General features: G+C 38.1%; 1 protein-coding gene across 2 annotated transcripts in view; it reads right to left on the bottom strand.

The window, feature by feature from the left end:
- Positions 1–18,170, bottom strand: part of LOC107700457 (kinesin-like protein KIF18A) — a 29,173-nt gene that overhangs the window by 3,900 nt on the left and 7,103 nt on the right. For both annotated transcript variants that reach the window (XM_016502108.1, XM_016502105.1), the window contains exons 7-14: positions 12,789–12,965; positions 12,559–12,633; positions 12,305–12,405; positions 8,665–8,827; positions 6,710–6,874; positions 3,553–3,674; positions 3,090–3,328; positions 1,830–1,889 (exon numbers count right to left, since the gene is read on the bottom strand). In XM_016502108.1, the coding sequence (XP_016357594.1) occupies positions 1,830–1,889; positions 3,090–3,328; positions 3,553–3,674; positions 6,710–6,874; positions 8,665–8,827; positions 12,305–12,405; positions 12,559–12,633; positions 12,789–12,965 (1,102 nt within the window). The remainder of the gene's footprint in view (positions 1–1,829; positions 1,890–3,089; positions 3,329–3,552; positions 3,675–6,709; positions 6,875–8,664; positions 8,828–12,304; positions 12,406–12,558; positions 12,634–12,788; positions 12,966–18,170) is intronic.

The raw sequence follows: 18,170 nt of genomic DNA on the forward strand, positions 1-18,170 counted from the left end.
TTATGAATGAAATTCAGAAGGGCGGAGGGTCGGCACTACTGAGAGGCTAGACATAGATGGTGAGGTGAGGAGGACACGCAGACAACGGAGATATAAAGACTGATTGATTTAAAAAATAAGCAGCACACAGACAAAAACATACAGAACATGAAAGAAAAGGGGGGTGAGGGCGATGAGAAGTAAGGAGACTGGAAAGAAACCGACCGCAGACTTCTCGTGTCTCGTGCGTGTTGACACGTGACCCCTCCTGCTTCTGTCCTCTATTCAATCACTCTTTCCCACCCTTTCACGCTCTCTCTCTCCACCGAGCACTTGAGCACGAGTGCAGCGACGGTATCGTCATGAAGCGTGTCGATGGTGGGGGTGGGGCGGAGCTTCATTCATAACCGTCGCTTTGAATCTCTGAATCTCTTTCAGTTCCTGCAGACAAGGCTCCAACTCTATTGTCTTTAAGCAGGGAACGCGGAGCAGGACGAACTGAACACAGCTCTTATTTCCTGCTGCAAGAATACAAGCAGTGAATCTTGAAAATAAGCATCTCTTTAAAAATGGAGTAGCAAATGTATTTTGGTTGCACATCTGAAAATGTTTCATTGCATTCATCAAAAATAGTACAGAACAGCTACACAAACAGCTAGAAGTGAACTGAAAATTTGTGTTAAAATCTGTCTAAAAGGAATAAATGCTATAGTTCACGTTTATAACAAAAGGAAGGAATCTAAGGGTTATGAATATTGCATTTATTTTCTAAGTGCCTAAAATGAAACCTTGCAGAGCTAGCGACTAGTTTGTCCTCACAATAGCTCAGTAGAGCAGCCTGGAAACCCCCAAGCAGACTGATAAAAACCTGAACACCATGTTTTGAGTGAAATATGCGTCACATTTTGTTTTTCTTTTGAGGCCGCAAACAAATCATTATTCATCATTTTCAAAAAGCTCCATTTCCTTCCACTGAGAATTAACTTTTATACTGTCCTGACCTGGTCAAATCCCACATGGTGTTTGAAATTAATCATTCAAATTTAAACAATCATTGGACAGGGGGGAAAAAGTAAAAAATAAACAACAGAAACACCCCAATCTCCTTGTCAAAAATGAGGAATTAGACTTAGGAAATTTGTTTATAATAAATACTATGTTCGACAATGCAAAATATTCCAGTACTATCGATACAGAAGTTTACAATATTTTTTCCAAACATAATTCTTAACAGTATGCGTCTGTTTCCCCCTCACTTCCCTCTTTTTCTTCTTTGCAGATCTCTGTATTTTCCTGAAATGTGTGTATTTCCCACAGCGTGTCTCAATCAAATGAGGAACACCTGTTCTGCAGCAAATATCATTACTCTCCATTTACTGAGCAATAACTCACCACTCCTTCAATTTCCCAAAGCTTTCCTCTCTTCCTTTTCCCCTTTCTCCCACCCCTCGATTCCCTCCATCCTGTGAAAAGCTTGTTTTTGTATTTCATTCAGTCAGTATGGAGAATGTCGAGCAACTATGTCGGTTTCTAAGCTAAAATAAAGTTATTTATATAATTATGTTAATTAAACTGTCAGTTTAGTTTTTGGTACTGATATGACTTGACTATTAATAAAGCACTATTTTCTTTTGATGCTTACATGGAGAATGATAAATGATTGATGTATTGAAAGGGGACTATTGTAAACAAAGCTAGTTTACAAAAGCTGAAGGGTCTATCTGAGCCTTCACAACAGTGCAACACACACATGAGAAATGTGACAGATTCGGGCAGCTGGATTGATGACTTAAGCAGAATATGTTGAAGCAGACACTGGAGGGAAAAAAGGGAGACAGAGATGAGTTCACCTTTAGATGAGCGTGTTGGTCTGAGACGCTGTGAGGCTCGATGTGTGTGTTTCTCTGAGCCTGAGTGAAGAGAACGCATTGTTATTCATTTGTGCTGGTCCACCTTATTCAGTCCAGCATATACATCACACAGGAACTAAACGCGTCTTAAATCAAGACACATACATCTGTCAACGTTCACACAAAGCAGATCACATTACACTGACACGGAGAACAGTAAATCACGAGGCAGACATCAAATGAAATCACTATGAGGAGGCTGTATGACACAAATGAGATGGTTCATCTCAGAAGCAGGACGTTTACTGACATTATCTTTTGGATTATTTCCTTACATCCTCAGCTGTGGACATTACCCCAAAACAGCAGAGATAAATAGCATTTTAAAACAAGATAAAGTATAACAGATTTAAAAATGATATAGAAATATATATATCGAATAGATATAGAAATAAATCAACATATATAGCACTAGAAGAAAAAAAACACAAAAAAATAATTAAAACAAATAAAAATCTATAGATTTGCCTGATGGTTGTAGTCACATGTATCTGCTATAATGCCCATTATAATTATCTGCATTAATAAAATGTTAGTAAAATGGATCATTTACATATACACAAACACACTACCATTCAAAAGTTTAGGGTCGGTAAGATAAAAAAAAACAAATGTTATTAATAAGCAAATAAATAAAACATTAAAATGTAAATGTATGAAATGTATTAAAATGTATAATTTTCTATTTGAATATATTTAAAAATATAGTAATTTATTTCTTACTCGAATCTTCAGTGTCACATGGCCCTTCAGAAATCATTCTGCTATGCTGCTTTGGCGCTCAAGAAATTTCTCATTTCACACTATCAATGTTGTTGATAATTCTGCAGCTTGATATTTTTGTGGAAACGGTGATACATTTTTTCAGGGTTATATGATAAATAGAAAGTTCAAAAGAACAGCATTTAATACTGTTATAGAAATCGTTTGTACCATTATAAATGTCTCTACTGTCACTTTTGATCAATTTAATGTGTCCTCGCTGAACAAAAAAAAAAAAAACTTTCTGACACTCAACTTATGAATGGTAGTGTAATAGTCAGACATTGTGGGTCAGCTAACTACATAAGGTTTGGGTGAGATGCTTTATGCATCAGCGTAGCACCACTTTCAAGAAAGATGACACCTTAAATGTGAGAGGTGTTGCTACAGAAAGAGACAACATTTGAAAGTTTCATCTTTAATTAGGATTTCACTCACTGCATGGCGTGCTCTGGTAAGACACGAGGTGTGAGAAAGACAGGATGGGCTGTAGATGAGTGCTTCCTGTGCCACCATCATCCCGGTCCTCTGCTTTCTCCTGGTCTGCCCAGACCACACCCCTCTCCCTGTGCACCAGCCGCTCCAGCTCCTCCCACTCAGCATCATCTGTGGCAATGCTCGCGGCCTTCAACGCCAGGTTCTGTCGGCAGCAGGTGGACAGCAGGGCGTTCACCAACCTGACAGGACAGGTGGAGAGCAAGTGTTGGGATAGTTAAGTGATACAGATGGGGGCATTTACATTGCAAATTTCAAATTAATCTGAACAACACAGAGAACTTTATACAAACAATGTTCCAAAGCATATAAAAAAAAGCACATGGTATCCCACAAACATATAGATTCTGACTAAGCTCGAAATCATGAAACCTGGTGCAAAAGCTCTACGAGTGTTGACTCATACTTGTGTGTGTGAGTGTTTTCCTGGTCTTGAGCACTGATGAGGTGGCTCATGTGCTCGATGTGTTGCTGAAGGTCAGTAATCCGCAGCTGCAGCTGATGGCACTGCAGTTCTCTTTTCAGTTCCTGTATGCAGAAACACATCTTAATACAATGACAAATGCAACAATTGCAGCAACCAGTAGCTTCGCCCCCATCCCCTTGATATTAATGGTGGATAAGCATTACCATAATCATTTCACATCATGATTTCAATAGTACAAACAGGTGGGCTGAAAATGCAATATAGGTAAAATAAACACAAGAATGATATTTGATCATTTTCATTTATGTGCACCCAGCATAACAGCACACATCAATAAATTAAAAAAATTAAATAAACAGCAATGAAACCACAAAAAATAGCAATATTTACCTGAATGTTTACCAAAACATTTTAATTAGGCCTCTACTATTAATGTGTTCATTTATGCAATTAATTCAAAAGGAAAAGTAACAGGCTTATGTTCTACGATATGGAAAAAAAATACAATAAAAAAAAAAAAAGTCTATTCAATGCTTTTGTAAAACAAAAACATGTTTGAATTATTATTTTGGGGGCTGCTCTCATCAAATATTGATTGAAATATTAATTTGTTTTTATTTAATTGAAATTCATATCTTTTATTTAAGTGATGATGCCAATAAATCTTTGAACCAGAGTTATGAATTAACTCAATTTAAAACTTACTTAAAAAAAACAAAACAAAAAACTATCAAATCTAGTTTTGTTATGAAAGAAAAAAGATCGACTCAATGACAAGCTATTTATGAAATTGTGAATTAAAATCAACATGATATTCACATCATTTTACACTGTCAACACAAATTATGCAAATAGCATATATCAGAACACAGACAGAGACAGTCTGACAAATTGTAACAGAATGTCAAGCTCAGGAGTGAGACTGTCGTGGCTTTCTGGGTGAAGAAGAGAACAACAAGATTAAACCATCTCATCTATGCGCTATAATGAGAAAGGCAACAGAGGCAAGACACTACAAAAATGATGAAACGGCTTAGATGTTTTTAGTCTAGCTCTGTGTTTTCTTTCTGTCTCACTGAAAATGCACCTTCTGAGGAGTCTTCTACCCCCTCTGATGCAAGAAAATGCAAAACAGCACAGCACAGAACAGAACATTTGATGGGCGAGTGCGTCACTACTCTGTTCTAAAAAAAAAAACATGAGATCAAAAAAAGAGTGAGAAAAGAGGTGTGGATTTAGGTAAGCAGCTGTAGGGAGTGATGAAGGAAAAGCATTGATTTTTCTTTTATTAAGACATCCTCCGGTGGGGAAATGGAGAGAGGAGCTAAAAGAGGGTGTGGGAGAGACACAAAAGTGGTCACAATGTCTATCAAAGGGCCACAAATGAGGGCGAAAGCAAGGATTACACAATATTCCAAGAAAACCACTGACAAATGGAGAATTTTGCATGTTTTTATAGTCAGTTGCTGAATGTTTGCCTCCTACATGCAGACTGCAGACGTGCACGGCTGCAAAAGATGCCAGTTGCTTCAGAAGTACATCACTGCCAAATTAACATAAAGGCTCAGGTACGTGAAGATAGAGGGCTGCAATTTATGCCAGTTCGTCCAAAAGATTATACTAGTCCTCTTTGAGTGTATTTGGCTGTCTGACGAGCTCAAGAAGAGCTCTGCTATTCAGGGCCTCTAAGGAGCATGTCTGCCACAGACATCACAACACTGCAGACTGGCACCCTAGAGCTTCAATGCTCAGGTAGAAAACATGAAAACATTCAATAATGGCATTTCGAAATGGATTACAGGCCACGGCTGTCCACTCCGGGTCTGAAATGAGTCCTCAAATAAAGAAATATCACCATAAGCTGAAGGACAAAAAACAACATAGATCTGTTGCATGGGTAGGCGGTATGACAAATTCTTATATCACGATATACAATACAGCTATTTTTGCTGCAAATTCAAACCCAAAATATTTTATATATTACATAAACATGAAGTAAAACATATTTTCAGAGAGTCTACTGACTCCTGATAAAAAAGGGCCTTTTATCTTTAGTTGATTGAATTTTTTATTTTTTTTAAACTGGAGACAACCCTAAAAGTAAGATTATTCAAAACAGATGAATGACAAATCTGGCCATCAGTGCAAAAGCAGTTTCAAATTTACAAAGTACTTAAAGGGGTCATCGGATGCCCATTTGGTATAAGTTTATATGATTCTTTAGGGTCTTAACATACTTTGGTTAAAATTTCTCAATGGTAGTGTAAAAAACACCCTTTTTACCTTGTCAAAATGAGCTCTGTTTTCAGCACGTCGTTCTAGTCCATGTTGCTTTAAATGCTAATGAGCTCTGCTCACCCCACCCCTCTCTTCAGTGGGTGACAAGCAGTACTGTTTACTTTAGCCGCGAAACTTGCTAACTAGCACATATTAGGAAAGGCGATTTGCAAAGATTCATAAAAAACCTTATACTCACTTCTTGTGTAGATGAAGCTCGATCACGAATGATTCGCACGAACATAGACGCATTTAGGCAGATCGGGGATCGGCGCATTCCTTTCAAAACGAAAGTAACGTTAATCCTCTGGATCTTCAGCGGCTCAGATGTCGGGAGTAAATGATGACTGCTATGTTCATTATTACATCCAACAACAAAACACCTCAATCGCTTAAGCCTGATTTGAGAAAGGGGATTTTAAAATAGAAAAAAACACTGGGTGGATTTTTATCATTATAGGATGTATGTTTACACTCACTTCCAACACACATTTATGTTCAAACAACAACAAAAGTGAATTTTGCATCCGATGACCCCTTTAATCACAAATGTTTTATAAAAACACGTCTCTAGACCTTGTGTTTTTTTACCCCCCATTCCAACAGCTTGCGTTTCACATTTTTAAATGTGAAAAACGCATTCTGTGTAAATGGCCTCTTACACTGGGCCATCAAAATTAAAACGCTCCCATTACAATCAACAATGCAGTCTACACTGGAAGTGCATGTCTGATTTCATAGGGTGTACTTTAGTTTTTTGATTTAAGTATAGCAGAAGCTTTACTGGTTGACATTTCTGCCACCACATGTATACTCCCCGTGCAGTCTTAATCTGAAGTAAAAGTGACCCGGCCCTGACCTCTGGAGTGTGTCCTTCATGTCCAAGCAGCTTCATTTCATTTTCGATGCGATGAAGCCATCCCTTGTTCTCCTGGAAGCGCTTTTCACTCTCCATCAAGCGTTTTTGCAAGTGCTCCTGGTGAGACTTCAGGGAGGCCAGTTTACGCTCGTACTTACAGGTGGCCTAAAACAACCAAACAAACAATGACTAAATCAGGGTTCACACACATACTGAACAATTAATTTTTACAATGTACAATACCAAACACAATATTAAAAGTTTGGTGTTTGGAGGATTTTTTTTTTTTTTCTATTTATATTTTTGAAAGAATTATTTTATGCTCATCCAGACTGCAGTTATTTGATCAAAATACAATCAAAACAGTAATACTGTGAAATTATTACAATTTCAAATATGTGTTTTCTATAGGGATGCTCCGATCCACCTTTTTCACCTCCGATACCGATTCCAATACCTAGGGTTCAGTATTGGCCGATACCGATACGATACCAGTGAAGATTTTTTTTTCCCCCCCATTTAAATAAATGTAGAATTTATATATCTCTGTGTGTGGAACTGATAATCATTCTTTCACAATCTACTAAATACAGACTACTTCATTATAAAGAAAAATAATCAATAAATATGAAAAAATATATGTATATTCATAATCTATGACAAAAATATATAAAAAAATGAAAAACATTCATGAATGTATTTATATATAAGTATATACTATAAAATTAAAATACATTTCTTTTTAAATGTATAGCATATTTTTTAATAAGGCAACAACATATGATAGATTCGATAGGACAAAACAAATACAGTGTGGCACGAAGCGCTTACAATATGCGCATCCGGTGTGCAGAATGATGTGCTTGAAGCAACGGAGTCACAGCACGCAGCGCTTTGCATTAAAAAGTGCAAAGCACAAAGGGAAGAGAAACTGATGCGTAGTGTATTATATCTGTGCAACAGTTATTGAGCCTTTCTTTTAACAGTTTTAAATTTCAGTTACTGTGTGCATTAAAAACAATTTATAGTCTTTTCTACGCCCGTGTTTTGTTCTCACAGACACCCGGTAGCAAGTAACAAAACAACATTAAACTCCGGCAAGAAGATAAAGTCCTTTTTGCAAAATCATAGACATTTATTTACAAATCAAGTATAATAATGGGAACACAGAATGATCTTGGAGAGAGCTTTACCGAGCTGACTGTCATAACCGAATGCGACCAGGGCTTAAAGGCTGAACGAATGACTGACAGCCACAGCGGAGAAAAGAGTTTGTGTGAACTTTAATGTAAGGACTTAAATAGTCATATGTAGTTCGCATTAAAGGGATACGGTTTCTATGTGTATTTACGCTTTGATTTGAATGAAAACAGCGCATCCGTGCAGCGCGGCTGACACAGAAGAGCGTACGCTGCTTGCGTTCAGTGGATTTTCTCTAAAATGGCGCTACGGTGATGCGAAGAGACACAGAGGAGACGAATTGTTGAATAAAGTCGTTATTTTTGTTTTCTTGGGTGGAGTAACCCTTTACGCTATCGTATGGCTTCAGAAGTAACACAGAATAATATGCACAATCTCGGATTTGGATCAGCCCTCTCTGACCGATACACGATCGGCGAATATGAATATCGGATCGGCGCATCCCTAGTTTTCTATTTGAATATATTTAAAATTGTAATTTATTTCTGTGGTGGCACAGCTGAATTTTCAGCAGCAATTAATTCTGTGCTCAAGAAACTTTTTTTTTTTTTCATTCTAACATTTTTTTTTGTTGTAAAATTATAAAATGTCAACAATTTAATACAACTTGCTAAATAAAAGCATTAATTTCTTACCAAAAAATAAAAATAAAAATAAAAAAAATAAATCAATGAAATCACTTTCAAACAACTGTGAAACTGAAAATCAGTTTTAAACAACCTGTATGAAGTGTGTTTATGAATCAGTTTTGTTACCCTTTCGGCCCTGTTGTCGGGGAAGAAGATCAGGCTCTGCTGGTGCCACAGCTCCTTGTGTGTCATAGTCAACCTGCTTTCATTCAACTGCTTCTCGATGTCCAGATGCTCTTTACGGACCTGCAGACGTGCTGCAAATACACTGCGCAGGGACTCAGACATCCTGCAAAACACAAAAGACGCTGAGTTATTGTCTCTATTCAATGGATGCCACCCCTCTCACCTATACCAACTGTATAGGTTCTGCGTTATAGAAATTGCCTGGTAGTTAAAGGGTTAGTTCATCCAAAAATGAAAATTCTGTCATTAATTACTCACCTTCGTGTTGTTCGAAATCCGTAAGACCTTCGTTCATCTTCGGAACACAATTTGAGATATTTTTCATAAAATATGAGGTAGGCCTGGGTGATAAAACTGTATTGATATTTATCGATGGTACACCTTCTTCGATAACGATATAAAAAATGTTCAATATAGTGCACGATATAGGCACGTGCTATGAGTGACGCAGACAGCACACACAAACACGAACACATGCTGAATTGAGTGCTTTGCCTGCCTGTGATGAGGAGATTGTGAATAGAGAATGATTATTAGTCGAATTTAAAATAAACATTTGCATTTGAATGTTAGGTGTGCATCAGGGAGCGTCATCAGTGGCGCGCGAGATGCGGTGATAATGATGTGAGTGACGTTTTCATTTTAATGTTTTGTTAGTCTAGCCCACGAGACGCGCCGCTGCTGCATTATTCATTCAAAATATTATAGAAATATAGAAGCTCAATGCGGAGAAGATCTTGAGTAGGTTAAAACCGAAACCAAGTCATTCACACAGAACGCATATTCAGCGCATTTTTTAGACGGGCAAATATGACTGCTGCACTCACGTCTCACAGATGAGATGTATAGAAAGCCATGCAAAGTTAAAACAGTTACGAATTTGTGGAGGTTTATTCCTTTTCACTGCGTCTCGTATGTTTTTAAATGCAGTCTGTGTGAATGGCGCTTCGGCTCTTTGGATTAAGAGTTAATTATTGTGATTATTGTGTTAATTATAAATACAGTGGTTAAATAAAAAAAAAAAATTCTATTGCTTTTTGTTTTAAAAAAGGTTATAAAAAATGTCATTAATTATCGATACCGAACGATATGAAACATTATATCGTTGATACATTTTTTTTGCTATATCGCTCAGCCCTAATATGAGGGCTCTCTGACCCTCCCATAGACAGCAAGGTAACTGTCTATGGGAGGGTCAGAGAGCCCTCAGATTTAAAAAATCTTAAATTGTTTTCCGTTCGTTCAGCCTTTAACACAAGGGTGAGTAATTAATGACAGAATTTTCATTTTAGGGTGAACTAACCCTTTAATGTATACACTCTGTATAAATTATAATATTACAAAAAGGTTTCAGAACTGTGGCACAGAGAGCTCTACACTGCTCCTGACCTATAAGAGGTCATGTGCTCCCTGTACCTTACTGACAATTTCCTCATTATACTACTCGAGAAAAAAAAAAAGTAAAATAGAATTAATGGAATATTGTGGTTTAAATAAAGCTTAGAAAAAATTAGCAGGCCCAACATGAGATCAGATCCCAGTTTTAATTTTCTGGTTTAGTTCCTAAGTACACTATCGTTTTAAAAATATGAAGTCATATATTTTTTAAATATTACTTTTATTAATCAAAAGTGACAGTAAAGATTGATAAAGAAAATTATATTTTAAATAAATCCTGTTCTTTTCAGTCAAAGAATCCTAAAAATGGGTCAGTTTCCACAGAAATACTAAGCAGCTCAATTGTTTTTAACGTTGATAATAAGAAATGTTTCTTTAGCACCAAATCAGTATATTAGAATGATTTCTGAAGTATCATGCTCCACTGAAGACTGAAAATTCAGCTTTGCCCTTACAAGTATAAATTACATTTTAAAATATAAAATTAAGTTAATATTTCACAATATTTTACTAATAGTTTATTTATAATCAAATAAATGCAGCCTCGGTGAACATTAGAGAATATTTTGAAAATATTAAAAAATCTTACCAAACTCAAACTTTTGAATGGTAGAGCAAGTCTCACTGGGAAAAATATGAAGCATACCTGACAGTTGGCTAGGAATGCATCCTATGATAACTGAGAATATATTTCAACTTACTGCACCTTTTTCTCTTCTATTTAAAGGGGTCATATGATGTGATTTAAATTTTTCCTTTCTCTTTGGAGTGTTACAAGCTCTTGGTGCATAAAGAAGATCTGTAAAGTTGCAAAGACTAAAGTCTCAAATCCAAAGAGATATTCTTTATAAAAGTTAAGAGTCAACCACGCCTGCCTAAAACGGCTCGTTCTAACACGCCCCCACATGTCTACGTCACGATGTGGGAAGATTTGGGAACGCCGCCCAAATGTTCACGCAAAGAAAGAAGGCGTAGCTGTTATTCTCGCTGTAGTATTGTTCCAAAAGAGGACGATATCCGCTTCGTCATGCCTGGAGCTGAAGCGGAGTCCAGCCCGGGGTCGTCACATGAGGTTGCCGCAAGCCCGCCGCCGCTCACTCAAGCCGGCCTCCGCTCACTCTCGCTCGCCGGCCACCGCTAACTCAAGCCCACCCGCCTCCGCTCACTCTAGCCCGCCGTGTGTTTTCATTACACCAAATACACAAAAGAATGTTCTTTTTAGCAACATCAAATGACCCCTTTAATATAGGTAAGCGCTAAAGGCCATCATGCTCTCATTCAAACACTTTCTCCATTGAGAGCCTTCAATACTCCAACACAGTCTTTTGCAACACTAGTGCAAACACGCTCGTTAATGAATGCTTTGAGATATCACCTGAACTGTGTGTGGGCGGTATTAGTTTTGATTTTTAGAAAAGAGTGCAGAAGCTGTATTTGGGGCCATAATGTTGGTGCAGCGCCGACACTGCCAGACTCCTGCATTATTAATGCGGGCAGGAGCGCGCCAGCACTCCTTGCCACTAAGCACCTCTCCCCCTCTCTCTCTCGCTCGGCAAGTTGTGAATTCTGATGCCGGTGAATGAAACACGTAGGAGTGAGACTCATTCAGCTTTTCCCCCTCCTCCTTCCCCTCTCCGTCCCTCCCACCCTTGTTGTTTTCCCTCTTTCTCTCCTCCCTCCGCCTGTCCTTCATTTTCTCCCTCCCATCTACAGATGCTGCGGCGGTTTTTACTGACGAGAACCACACACAAACAGAATGACTGAATCTAAAGGCTGAGGGGTGGGGCGTGTTCATGGGATGTGTTGCAAAAATCTGATACATTTCCTGTCTAAAACAAGCAATAAACCAAAAAAAGGAAAAGGGGGGGGATGCAAAAAATTACACAAAGCACAAGTCTCCACTCTCCACTGGGCCTGATGAAAAATGCAGAGGTAAGGAGACCTCCACCTGCGATGGTGTCTGGCTTTGTCCTGTGTACTCTTACTCATGAATAATTGAGGCGTATTCAAAGTTTCAAAGGACAGCGTTAAAGAGCTGCACATCACACATGGCATAAAATAAACAACATCTAAACAAACAAAAATACAGGTCTCAAGATGCATGCTGGTGCCTGCAAATAGAATCTGCTGTATCACGTGAGTGCACGCTTTTAGACTGAACGTAGGCACACGTGCTGCTTACTTCTCAAATTCGGCTCTCCTCTGAATAGGGATTGGATTAAGGACAGGAACCTCCACCTTCCGCTCTTCGTACTCTTTGAGTTTCTGTTTCAACATGACAATCTGCAAGCACACACACACTCTCATTAGACAAGCTAGTCTCATGTGGATTAGACCCATCTCACCTAACAGGAGAAGCAAACCAGATTTACAAAGTAAGTAGTTCCACATTAAGACGTAATTAAGGTTGAGATTCATCATGTTTTTTTTTTTTACCTCAGCTTTCTGCTTTTCACAGATGACAGCATACTGGCCAATGTGACTGTCCAAGCTCATCACGTTACTCCTCAGCTGAAATACAGGGAGAGAGAATCAGAACCTCTCAGAATATGACCTATATTATAATGACGCTTTAATAGCATCTTTGTACGAAGTGAACTCATGGGTGATTTGAGGCATGTTGTTGGTCGGGGGACTGCTGAAGCTGAAGTATGTGTAGGACTCACAGTGGATTTGATCTCCTTGGCGCGGTTGGCATATTTGAGAGTGTTGTGTGTATCTTCATAGGAGAGTGAGGACGGGCTGACGTTCGCGATCATCACAGTTCGGCAGTTTCCACCCAGAGAGTCTTTGAGGAGCCGTGTCAGCTTGCTATCTCTGTAAGGAATATGTGTCTTCTTACACTGAGAATAAAAAACAAGCCAAAGCAAAGAAAAATCAAATTTAAGAATGTCACGAAAGAACGCCAACGACACGTAAGAAACAAAGACTGCAAAGCAAAAACAATACAGCCTAGGCAGAGATCACATGAATAGGCTTAAAATTTAATTCTAGGCCATTTCTGAAATGAGTTTACATTTACTTTACAATGGATCTGTCACTAGGCTTGCCTTAAAATGTTATTAACCAATCCAAGGAAAGCTTTTTTTTAATGTAAGTCTATGGAGAATCTTTGTGTCTAGATAGTTTTAAAAGCATTTTAATAGAAATTATCCAAAAATACGCTAAACATTGTTACAAGGCCACTTATAATAGGTTGCTCGCACATGACGTCACTGCTGTGGTGTGAAAGGCAGCTGGAGGGCAGGAAGTGATTTTTTTTATATAGGAATAGGAATCGCTAGCAGAAACTCAAAATGCCTATGTTTTGCAAATGGTTAATATAAGATGTAATAATATATTAATAAAGAAATATATAAATAGATACAGGGCTGCCAACTCTCAGGGATTCAGCATGAAACAGTCAGAATTCAGTCAATGCTAAACACCACACACAGACAAGATGCAAATAAGATATTATATGTGCAGTTTAGAGAGCTTCATTGATTATAACGGAACATTGTGAGATTGTGATAAATTGAAGTGAGTGACAGCTTTTTAGTGATTATATGGAAGCGCTATTAGCTCGCTTTCAAGTCAAGTCAAGTCTGCTTTATTGTCAATTCTTCCACATGTACAGCACATTCAATTCAGAATTTGAATAAAAGTTTTGTTTTACGTGCTGCTAACTGGATCAGCAGCCACATACCCTGTACATGCAGCAAAGTTTCAGGAGTGACATATATCCTGCATGCCTCATATAAATGTGGGATTCACTTTCGAAATAGCTTGTTTGCAATCAGGATTAGTTGATTAGCCTATATCCACTGCCTCATCCACTGGCAGGCAAGTATTTCAATTTAGTTTAAAAATCGCTCTTCTTCATAACATAAGGATCACGTCCAACGTGTGTCATGATTTTCTGTTAATACCTACTTCTTGAAATAATGTATAAACCAGTACAGTACAGACTTTCCTCCATCTAATCCATTCTGCTTTTCACTTCCTGCCCTCCATCTGAATTTGGCGCATCATCAGAATCACGTGATTGCAAGCTATAGTAACTTCCCGTAGAGGATACAAGTGAGACAAGTAAATCTTGTAATTTTCATATTTTTCAAATAAATTTTGTAATTTTTAATCAAAATATCAAAACTCGATCTAACAGTGAAATGACAGACTTCTCTCTGGTGATGCATGCTGACTTCTCCAATCAATTCGTTTTTCTAAACCCCGTCCCTTCTTACAATCGACTGCAATGTCAATGGCCTACATTTTTTCTTTTTGATGTACTTGTTAATTAACATGCATGACATTTTGCTAGCGACACTCCTAGCCTACATTTTCACTTCTTTCAGTAAATTTCTATTTTTATATTAATAACACAGAATACGGCAGCAAATAACAATGCTGCTAACTGACCTTCTCTAATATACATCCTAATAATAATTTCAGATTTGTCTCATCTCAACAGCTTAATGCTGTTAAACATGTTCAAACAGCCAGTTGGCACTCTGGCTTTCATCTTGCTGGCCTGTCTGACCTGCAAAAGAAAGCATTCACAAACTGATGGTCTAATTAATCTCAAGATCTAGTGACTGATACACAGTCCATATCCCAGCATCCGCAAAAAAAATAAAAAAAAATAAAATATATATATATAAATAAATAAATAAATTATAATAATAAAAAACAAACATCAAAGCCAAGTTTCCACTTAGCTGATGTGGAACAGTTAACATACATTGAGAACGACATACACACAATTTGCCAACACAAACATAGGGGGAAAACAGCAGTCAGGGGAGCGAAATGTGGAAATTTTTGTATATCTGATCTCGTCCAGCCGATGTCTCAAACTATAGCCTACATCTGGACTCTGTATGTGTTCATGTTTTCATTATAGCTTTGAATCAAGTGGTGGTCTGCTGGGAACTTCACAAACTCCTTTGCAAAACGGTGAAATAAAGACCGTGGCCCACTTTTCAGTCATTTCTCATTCTCTGGTAGGAACTGCTGCACCAAAAAGAAAAAGGCACACTTTTAGTGATAAAACACCAGCTTATGTAACCTAAAAAACATGAACGCAGCATCATCATGATAGCTAGTCTGTGAAAAATCACATTTCTGAAGGCAGCATGTTCTCTCTGTTGGCACAACTGTGTTAACAGGGTGTGTGAGAGTGGCCTGTTTCGGGCCCTCCCAGGAGAATGTGGGTAAGGAGAGCCGTCTGCGTGACAGGTTAATTTATGCAGATGGCATGAAAACAATACCTATGAAGCTGTCTTTTGGAGGGGCCCAGAGACAGGCACAAACCTCCTCACCACGCACGCACGCACGCACACACGCACGCACGCACGCACGCACACACACACGCACACACGCACACACGCACACACGCACACACGCACACAGCAGCCGAAACACTCCGACATCAAACAGCAAACGCACACACACAAAAAAAAAACTCAAGACACAACACAAACACGAAAAGCACATAAACAAATCAAACAATCCCTTGAGAATGTTTAAACACTGCCAGAACAACAATATGAGATCACGACTACAAATACAATCAATTTACAAGAAAAATTAAAAGAATATGCATCCTGCTTTGGAAGACAATAAACAGAAAGAGGGCCTGCACTTATCTAGCACCAAATTAACTCAAGTGACCATGAGGTTTTCAACCAATCCCATATTTATGGGTCACAGGCTTGTTAAGATTCAGCTGTACTACAGGACAAAACAAAGATGTACTGCATGCTGAAAAACTCCAGACAAAGCAAACAAGTAAAAAAAAAACAAAAAAAAAACAGAACAGCCTTAACATTCAAAAACTCCCTCTCTCCATTCTGCTCTTCAGTCAAATAAACACAAACAAAGCCAGCAATTGAGATACTTGGACGTGAGCTGGAACAAGTGAACTCGTCTACAGTACTCCATCACTGAAAACAAACATTTGAGAAACAACAGTTTCAATAGTTATGCACGCACATGGTTGTGGGAGCAGTCAAACCTTTATGATCACCCCGAATAACCTTATTCAAGCATGGTCCGGAATGTACACTAACATTCAAAAGTTTTGGGTCAGTAAGAAATCAACACTTTTATTCAGCAAGGACACATTAAATTGATCAAAAGGGAAAATAAATGCCTTTCTTTTTAACTTTCCATCATAAAAGAATACTGAAAAAAATATTAAGCAGAACAACTGTTCTCAACACTGATAAGAATTTTTTTTTAACACCAAATAAGCATATTAGAATGATTTCTGAAGGATCATGTGAAATTAACAGGAGTAACGTTGTGCATATGCACACACAACCTTAGCAGATGTTCTTGTTCTATCAATCTCAGCCAGAGATACTGGAGACCTGAATCACTATTTTTAGAGCGAGTTCAGTTGATGTGCACTGTATGGACTGAAATGCAGTCGACAACTAGTCACCTGTTGTGTTGTTGACATGCATATGGAATAAGGCACATGCTTCTTTGCGCTATCGCCAGTGTTAGGACTGTTAACATCTCTCAGGTTATGAACAATGTCAGAAAGCGTTGGTATTGTGTGGTCGGCGAGAGACACAAATGCCTTTTAAGTGTTTAGGAGGTGGAGAACAAGAAAAACTAATTGGACAAAACTGGCTTAAAGGGGTCATATGATGCGATTTCAATTTTTCCTTTCTCTTTGGAGTGTTACAAGCTCTTGGTGCATAAAGAAGATCTGTAAAGTTGCAAAGACTAAAGTCTCAAATCCAAAGAGATATTCTTTATAAAAGTTAAGAGTCAACCACGCCTGCCTAAAACGGCTCGTTCTAACACGCCCCCACATGTCTACTTCACCATGTGGGAAGATTTGCATAACGCCGCCCAAATGTTCACGCAAAGAAAGAAGGCGTAACTTTTATTCTCGCTATTGTGTTGTTGCTGTCGCCATGTCGTGAAGGCGCTGTCTGATTCGTTGTGAAAGCGAAACTACTTTGTTTGGCCTTCCAAGAGGACGATATCTGCTTCGTCATGCCTGGAGCTGATCCGTGCTGGTCGCTGAGGAAATACATCATCTTTGTGCTGTGGATCGCCTTTCACCGTGGACGAAGCGGAGTCCAGCCCGGGGTCGTCACATGTGGTTGCCGCAAGCCCGCCGGCCTCCGCTCACTCTAACCCGCTGGTCTCCGCTCACTCTAGCCCGCTGTGTGTTTCGTTGTGAAAGCAAAACTACTTTGTTTGGACTTCCAAAAGAGGACACAACTATAAATGATGGAAATGATCAGTGGTTAAGTTGTATTTACAACACTGTTCCAGAACAGTTCAACCCAAATATTCAGATGTGTGCAGCGCATTATGTGCTGGACACATCTGAATATTTGGGTTAAACTGTTCTGGAACAGTGTGGTAATTTTTAGCAACATCATATGACCCCTTTAATATCTAAGAGGCTAAAAACAGCAAGAGCTGCCTTAAAGTGTTTAGAATTAAATCCAAAAAAAAAAATAAAAAATGCAACAAAGTCTTGATATTTATTTCTGTTGTGTGTCACTATGGTTACAGGCATTACTGAAGGATATCACTAGCTAGAGGAAGAGACTGACCTCAGTTACCTGTTCATACAGACAGTACTGGATCCTCTTTGCTTTTGTACGCATAATACCATTTAAAACATTGAATTTTTCAAAAGATTTTTTAAAAATGTTTTTGAAAGGAGTCTTGGGTTCACCAAGGTTGCATTTATGTGATAATCAACACAGTAAAAGCAGTAATATTGCCAAATATTTTTACAATCAACAATAAGTTTTCCATTTTAATATATTTGTAATTTATTGCAGTGATGACAAAGCTGCATTTCCAGCAGTCATTACTCCAGTCTTTAGTGTCACACGATCCTTCAGAAATCATTCTAATATGCTGATATGGTGTTCAAGAAATGTTTCTTATTATTATCAATGTTCAAAACTGTTTTTTTTTTTTGTGGAAACCGCAATACATTATTTTAAGAATTATTTGATGAATAAAGCATTCAAAAGCACTTATTTGAAATATAAATCTAAAAAAAAAAAAAAAAAAAAAAAAAA

This window comes from Sinocyclocheilus anshuiensis, unplaced genomic scaffold (genome assembly GCF_001515605.1).
Source record: "Sinocyclocheilus anshuiensis isolate Anshui unplaced genomic scaffold, SAMN03320099.WGS_v1.1 scaffold154, whole genome shotgun sequence".
NCBI lineage: Eukaryota > Metazoa > Chordata > Actinopteri > Cypriniformes > Cyprinidae > Sinocyclocheilus > Sinocyclocheilus anshuiensis.